Source organism: Vipera berus, assembly GCF_964194415.1.
Source record: "Vipera berus genome assembly, chromosome: 1".
Classification (NCBI taxonomy): domain Eukaryota; kingdom Metazoa; phylum Chordata; class Lepidosauria; order Squamata; family Viperidae; genus Vipera; species Vipera berus.
Window position 1 is genome coordinate 89551224 of NC_138202.1, and position 8675 is coordinate 89559898.

Below are 8675 nucleotides of genomic sequence, written 5' to 3' on the forward strand. Positions count from 1 at the left end.
TAGAGGGCAAAATATTTCACATTTTTTTTTTCATGATAGACACTGAACTTCACTTTGATTGTGTGGTTTTATTTCTTCAACTAAGTACAGCTGCCCTTTCAGATGTCCAAAACAAATATTTCATTAATGGATGTGTTAATTAAGGGTCTCCATAAGTTGCACATTAAATAAATGGCAGTATAAATGCAACATTTAAATATAACTCGTTAACTCATTGACAAACTCATCATGATGGGTATATTAATTTATAACCTTTTATTTAGTGGCATTTGCTTTTATTGCTGCTTTGTTTCCTTAACAGGACGGCAAGATCTTCTGTCGAAGGACAGCTTGTGATTGTGAAAATCTCAGCGTTGACTTCTTCTGTTGCCCAGAATGTGATACCAGAGTGACCAGTCAGTGTTTAGATCAGAATGGGCATAAGTTGTACCGAAGTGGAGACAATTGGACATACAGCTGTCAACAGTGCCGCTGTCTGGTATGGAAGTAAAATCTAAAAAAGTTTAAAGAGCCTTAGAGTTTATAATGATCAACCACATTCTACAGTTCAGAATGTTCATTATTATTTATTTATTTATTTATTATTTTATTAGTTGAATTTATATACCGCCCTATTCCCGAAGGACTCAGGGCGGTTCACAGGGCAGTTAAAACAGTACAAAAAAGAGAATAAAATGAAATTAAATTAGTACAAGCCCACAATTAATAATAACAATAAAAATTTAAAATTTAAAATTAATTTAATTTAATTTGATTTGATTTAATTAATATAATTTAAAATTTAAAATCCCTCAGTCCAGGCCAGACAATTCAAACAACCAGGTTTTTAAGTCCTGGCGAAACAAGCGAAGGTCGGGGGCAGTCCAAAGCTCCATCGGCAGTTCGTTCTAAAGGGCGGGCGCACTCACAGAGAACGCCCTCCCCCTGGGAATCACCCGCCGGCAATCTCTAACCAGCGGAACCCTAAGGAGGCCCTCCCTGTGGGTGCGCACAGGACGATGGGAAGCTGATGCTGGCAGCAGGTGCTCCCTAAGGTAATCCGGACCCATGCCATTTAGGGCTTTATAGGTCATCACCAGCACCTTGAATCTCACCCGGAGGGCAACTGGAAGCCAATGCAGCTCGCGGAGAAGAGGTGTTACATGAGAGTATCGGGACACTCCCATTACTACTCGCGCAGCTGCATTCAAAGAGCCTTGGTGGAGCAGTGGGCTAATGGGCTTAAGTAACACCAGCTGCCTGCAATTAGTGCAGGTTCGAGTCCCACCAGGCTCAAGGTTGACTCAGCCTTCCATCCTTCCGAGGTAGGTAAAATGAGGACCCAGATTGTTGGGGGCAATTAAGCTGACTTTGTAATAATGCCGCTTGGGGGGGGCGAAAGCCCTAATAAGCAGGCATATACATAGAATAAAGGCTATTGCTAAGCACATTTCATTTGTGCTTCTTAGATTGTAAGCCGCCCTGAGTCTTTGGAGAAGGGCGGGATATAAATGGGATTAAAATAAAAAAATTAAAAAAAATTCTGCACCAGCTGAAGCCTCCGAGTGGTCCTCAAGGGTAGCCCCATGTAGAGAGCATTGCAGTAGTAATGAGCAAGTCTATTCTTTTTTGACACAAAATTGCTATGTAGTTTTTCTAACATCTAGCCTATTCAGAAAGCTGTTGCTGAGAGACTTAATAAGAAAGTGCCTGTCTCAGTCAAAATTAAATCTATTGCAGTACAATCATACACGTACCAACTTAAAGTAATTATTTACTGAGTTCAATGGAGCATGCCCTTAGGCAAATGAATATAAGGATTGCAGATTTAATCATGTTTCTCAACAGAAAAAAATGAACCTTCAATAATCTGAACAATCAGATTTCCATCTGATATAATGCTAAACCAAGTGGTAACAAACCTCAGCAGAATATTTCCTATTTGAATGTCACACAATTTCTTATTACAATCTTAGACAATTGTAGCTGTTAATGGGTCAGAGTCTTATACCAGTTTATTTCCTTTTGTCTCTTGATTGATCAAGGCCTTGTTTAAAATAACTACTCAGTACTCCTTAAGGGCTCCCAAAGGGTAGCAACCACTTTCCATACTAGGCCTACAGACTCAGGATAATGCTGTTCCTAAATAATACAGCATTCTGCAGATAACCTAACGAAAAATATAATTCATGTAATATTTTGTCTGTTACAATAGGAACCAGAATTGCACATTTTGGGACTCCAAATGGAGCAGATTCCTCATACAGTACATTATAATGGCAAGGAGTATAATGTGCACATTTCATTATTATGCAAAGACACTTGCTCTTTTATTAACTATCTGTATATATTCAGGAACATTTCACCCATGTTGTCTGATCATGCAAAATCAGGAGAAAAATGAATAATGAAAAGTTTATGAGTGATGGTGCACTTATTCAAAATTGTTTGGAAAGTTGCAAGTTCGAGTAAAACACTGACTACAAAATACATATTAATCTCTGCAATGTAATTGTTGCTTCTTTAAAGAAATGATAATATTCCTTATCCTAAAATCTTAGAATTCTACAGTTGGAAGGGATCACACACTGAATCCAACTAATTCAACAAACTTGGATTTTCTTGTGTGTGACAACTTTGTCCCTGCACTCACCCAGAATAGGCTGAAGCACTTTATCTTCCTCTCCAGAGGCTCAGACACCTTATCTTGCTTCCGTTCCATTGTGCTTTTAATTATACAAGATAATAGTAAGTCTATTGTACTTGCTGGAGAGCAGTGCAATAAATTATTTACTAACACATTCTTAGATGACAGCTACAGTATGAATTCATAATACTTTGTAATTATTTCTTGGTATTTATAAACAATTATGTAGCATTTTGCTTTATTAAAATAAGCAAAATCATTATTAAAATGATGTGAGGAACAAGGTGACTGAAACTTCAAACTTCTGTGACTCTAAGTTTAAAATAGTGAATATTAGAGAAAGAGATAAAGGAAAAATCATATTCAATGCTGGTTTTAAATTCTGTCTGTCTTTCCCTAACAAGAAGGCATATGTTCTACCAGGGAACTATAACAGGTGAGATAAAGATTTAGGATTGAACTGTGTGCCTGACAAAACACAGCCAAAGAATATCTGTTGATTTGGGATTAATTTAAAATTTAAGAATCAGATTAACTGCATCCAAGATTATTGAAATAATTTGCTGATAATCTGCCAAACTTTATATAATAGAGGAAGGGAAACATTTGTTGCTCACAAATGGGAAAACAGAGTATCCACAATACTCCAGTTCAATCAGTCTAATACCACTTTTAGATATTTGAAAGATTCTACATTATATCATTTGGATTTCCAAATTATATTATATAGGTGTGTGAAAGTGAGAGACAAAATGAGAAAGGGAGAAAGAGAGAGAGAGAGAGAGAGAGAGAGAGAGAGAGAGACTCTTGGTGGCCTATACATTGGATTTATGACAAATTTATGTTAAATATGTTATTATATAATTACCATATATAAAATAATTCTGTTAATTATTAGCATTCAGCAGATTCTAAGACACATTTTAACAGACATAACTGACTTAGAGTTGATTTAATGAAGCAATTTAATTTTTTGAATAGTTTGTATATATAAACTATTGCTTCATCTGATATCCTTAATGTGATCTGAGGTCCAGCCAATGGAGCCTCTCTCCATTGCATGGGGCAATCTTATCATATTTAGATAAAATATATTTTGATCAAAGAACCCAGATCCATGAACAAAGTGTCACTGCATTATTATTTAGCTTATTGTGTAACTATCCATTTCTGCCCTGGTTTAATACAACTGCAGTCTAAATATCTATTGTTTTATAATTATTCAATCATAACATTAATATTTTGATTGCAGAAAAAGTTGTTTTTGATGTTTTATGCCTTACATGAGTACCAATTTGAGTGTTGATGGATCTCTTTTGTTTTTCATAGGAAGGTGAAGTGGATTGTTGGCCACTTGCATGTCCAGCCCTGAATTGTGATTACACAGCAATGTCAGAAGGAGAATGCTGCCCTCATTGTGTCAGTGACCCTTGTTTGGCTGAAAATGGTATATATGACATCCAAAAAACCTGTCTAGATGACTATGGAATAACACGGCTAAGTGGTTCAGTATGGACAATGCTTGGATCTCCTTGTACGACCTGCAAATGCAAGGTATTTATACAGAGGTAAAACATGGTGTAGCACAGAATGTATATGCAGACGGGATTTTCTTTTTAAAACAATTTTACTATTTAATTTCAAACAGAAGTAAGGTGGTGCAGTATACCACAATAAAATCAGGGCTTTTTTTCTCATAGAATGCTCAGAAAGGGGTTCCGGCATCTTTTTTTTTGCAAAAAAAAGCTCCCTCTATTGGCTTTAGGAATAGGAAAACTTGGCTCCTTTTTTTATGACTCATAGACTTCAACTCCCAGAAATCCTGAGCCACCCATGCTGAGGGGAAAGAGAGAGGTTTCCAAGCTGAGCCATGCTGGCTCAGGAATTCTGGGAGTTGAAGTCCATGAGTCATAAAAGAGCCAAGGTTGCCTACCCTGCACTAGAGGAGGACATTAAAATTATTTACAAGGTTACTTCTTTAGGAACTAAACTTTTAGAATCTAAAACAGCTAATTCAAAAAAGCCAACAGCTAATTCAAAAAAGCCAACAGGAAAGAACCTCACAATTTTCATTTGCTTCTGTCTTTTGGAAGGTAAAATTAGATAACAAAATAATCTATTTCCTATATTAACATCTCTGCAATGAAATCAATAAAGATAACAGGAAAGAAATGAGAAACATTTTTCTCAATGTAATATGTCTAATTTAGCTGATGCTAGAAAAAAAATAGTATCTTTTGTAAATACTCTTGAAAACTATAACCATCTATTAAAACTAAACCACTTTAAATTAAACAATTCTTAAGAATGAAATATTCTTAATTTGGACTTTACCTACGGGAATAGGGCGGTATATAAATTTAATAAAATAAATAAATAAAATAAATAATACTTTTATTGTTTGGACTGTTGTGTCTTCTGAAAAAATAGATTATTTAGAATCTAGTTATGTTGCACTTCAGTCTTTAAATAATTAACCTAGTATATACATAACAATATATGATGTTTTCCATGGTGAGGTTAACATCAATAACAACATTTATTAAAAAGGCTAAAATAATTTCTGGTGGTATTATCTGTACATTAAAATTTTGTTTAGTCACAATCTTTCACTTTTCACATTCTGGAAAAGCAGTGGTCATGTATCCTAGCAAAAGATGTTATATATGTGCATAAGTGTAGTCAGTAGCATATGCCTTTTTTAAAAAATATCAAACATGCAAAGAAACAAAAATAAGTCCAAAATATCTGAATTACATCCAGAAATGCCAACTTTGCAACCAATATTTCTCATCCATAACTATGGCACCCTAATGATACCTGCATACATGCAAATGCTTCTCTGGGATCAGTAACTCAGCAGGGATTGCTTTTTTCCTTCCAGTAAGAGATTGCTGGGAAATACCAAACATGGCACTGAGAATTCCAATGTTTGTTACAAATTTTTCTGGATGTGGTTGGAAAGAGGCCTAGAAATGCCAGCACAAATACATCACACTTGCTGAACGTGCACACGCAACTAATTACAATCTTCAGTTATATGTGATATATCTAAAATGAGATGGGCTGTCTCAACTGCAACCTGCAAACCATTCCATTTTGTGGCAGAACAATCCAGGACAAGCTGATCAGCAGAGCTTAGAGAGGACTCATTAACACAATTTTGGGGAAGGAAAGAAAGAGTACTGGTGCCGGAGGCCATCAGCTGTTTGGTGCCAGAGACTACTGCCACGAGGAACACAGCTCAGGGTTGGGGTTCAGAGCAGCTCCGGGTGGGGGCTCAGCAGGGGCCACGGCGTGGCAGCTGCAGGGAGGGGAATCCCCATGGCAGCTGTGGGGAGGGGAATCCCCGCGGCATGTGGCTCCGAGCCTCAGGGGTGGGGGTGCAAAGGACGGGCAGTGACGCCATAGCAAGACACCGGCATCACTCCCAGTGACAGCATCTCTGAGTTCTGGCACCTTTTTTTTTTTTTTTTAGAAAAAAAGCACTGAATAAAATCATGCAAAACTAATTATGTGATTATCCTGGGAGGCTGAACTAGAACTATTCAATTGCTCTTTAACTTTAAATTAGTGTTTTTACACCTTGCAGAGTTTTTAGATATGCATTTAGGATAGTGACATTTATTACAGGTATGCATTATAGTCGTATATCTACATATGCACGTGCACCTGCCTTTTAATGAATCCCAGTTGTGGATGCCATATATTTATGTTCAATTGATCAATTCTAAGTGGAAGAACCCTCTCTTTTTTTCCTTTAAAAGAGGTGAATCATGCAGAATAAAGGTCAGAGAAGATATGGCTTTCAAGTGATATTTTCAAATTTATGAGATGATTTTATTGATGATGTCTTTTCCAATTTTTAAAATTAATCATTAAAAATAAACAGACATTAAGACATTAATATCAGTTAAGTAGACAGAGAAATGGGGGAAAATGTAAATTAGCACTCATAAAGGATAAAGGATTAAGGGATTTCAAAATCTTGGCAATAATAGAAATGTCCACCACAATCTAGTGTTACTCAGAATTCGATAGCAGACGTCTTTCATATTATCTCCAAAGGACTCTGCCCTTGTTCATAATTAATCCACAAGACTAGACTTAGCTATGTTTTCTATTTCAACAGTGGAGGAAAACCCTGCAAAAACAAAGCCTAAAAAATGGCCATACACTTTTTAATAATATCACTGATTAGTAGATGATAACCTGTAGTCCTTAAAAAGGTTGAAAGGCCTGGTTGTGGCCCCCAACCAAAATTGTCCACCCCAAGTTTAGTGGAATGAATCCAGCTACATGTGCAAGAAAAAATAATTTCAATAGAGAATCATAGAAGAAAGAATGTTTCTGAAAAACTATTTATGCATAATTCTTTAAGATAAAGTAGATTTTATCTGACTTCTTGAGCATATAATGCATCCAACCTGCTAGTATGTTAACTGGAACAATATATCACAGTTATTGTTAAATTTGCCATGAAAATAAGAACATGAGAACTGTACTGAATTAATCCAAAGCTAGCCCTACGGGTAGACATGCAGGAACAGAATAAAATTGCATTTCCTTTTTATAGCATAATGCTTATCCTTCCTAATTCTGATTGCCTTTTAAACTAATCTAAGTGAGTTGCTTTCATTATATCATGGGATAACAAATTCCAGATGTTCATTTAATATTATGTAAAGAAGAAGTTCTTTTTTATTTCTGTTTAATATTTAGCTATATATATGAGTTAAAGTGCGATAGTTTAAATAGTTTAGGATTGTTTGCGTAAGTTAGATTATGATTGTTTGTATTTTTATACCCTGTATTCAGCTCTGGGAAGTGGGGGGGGGGAAAGGGAGGGAGGGGTTGGGGAGGGTTGGGGAGGGGGAAGAGGGTGGGAGGGGAGGGGGTTGGGAGGGTTTTTTTGTTAAAGATAAAATGTATTGTAAAACTTTTTAATTAAAAAAATTAGCTATATTCTATCATCACTCTATCAAAGCAAAATCAAAAATAAAAGTTCAGGTAAACTCTTGCCTCTCACCATCTATATTTTTAGACTCCTTTGCCACAATTCCCCTTACTTCCATTTATCTAAATCAGAGAATGCCAAATGCTGTACCATTCTTCTATAATATGATTTATTATATGTGTAGAGTAAGGACAAATTCACAACTTTCACATTATTCTTGCTTCATGAATGAATGAAACAAAAATCTTTAACAGCAAAGTGAAAATGCTTATTTGGTCTCTCTTACATTAGAAATAGGTTTACAAAATGCTCATGTTAAAGATCCAGGTTGTTAGTGTCCATTTGAGAAGATATATTTTCTTCACTTGTATTACTAGTATTAATCTCTCCTTTTTATCTTTTCCTTCCCATTCTACACAGAATGGAAATGTCTGTTGTTCGGTGGATTTAGAATGTCTTCGCAATAACTGAAGTATAAAACTGGGACAATTCTTTTTGTGAGGGAAAACTGATGCAATTTTCCACTTTCCAAACAAATGCAGTGTAAGTAAGAGGTGGAAGTTTTGTACAACAGACAATGATCTAAGTCTCTGAGGAAGATATTTGGGAGTTGCCTTTGGGACCTATCACTACACTTGCTAGGCTTCTCTCTACTTTTACAGTAAAATACATATAAATCAATGGTTGTTAAAAGTTTTGAGTGTTGTAAATTACACCCTTTTTTGTCAAATCATTTGCAAATGCATTAAAATTATTCCATCAGTAAAATGCAGTGTATTGATTTGTTTAATTTTGTAGAAAGATCACAATGGAATTTCCTGTTTTATTTTAGATTTAGATCAAAGTTCTACAAAATAAGGCTGCCTGTGGTTTTTGTCTCATATTATTGGCTATTTAGTTCGGAGGTCCCTGTCAAATGTACTTATGAAAATATGTATGTATGTACAGCCAAATTGCATAGTACTTATATTTCATAGCTGTCAAACATTGTAAAACATTCCAAGGTACATTTGACTTCTACGGGCTGAAAATAATCGAATCCCAGCCTATCTTTATGAAAAAAATAAATAAGAAGGAATAATGTCACAAGTT

The 8675-nt window shown here is 35.5% G+C and overlaps 1 protein-coding gene across 1 annotated transcript in view; it reads left to right on the plus strand.

The window, feature by feature from the left end:
- The window catches only part of NELL1 (neural EGFL like 1), a gene marked incomplete at both ends in the record, with an annotated part of 595597 nt that extends 587543 nt beyond the window's left edge, over positions 1 to 8054 (plus strand). Inside the window, 3 exons of the mRNA XM_081332330.1 lie at positions 302 to 478; positions 3956 to 4180; positions 8004 to 8054. Of these exons, the coding sequence (XP_081188456.1) occupies positions 302 to 478; positions 3956 to 4180; positions 8004 to 8054 (453 nt within the window). The remainder of the gene's footprint in view (positions 1 to 301; positions 479 to 3955; positions 4181 to 8003) is intronic.
- Positions 8055 to 8675: the final 621 nt, after the last annotated feature.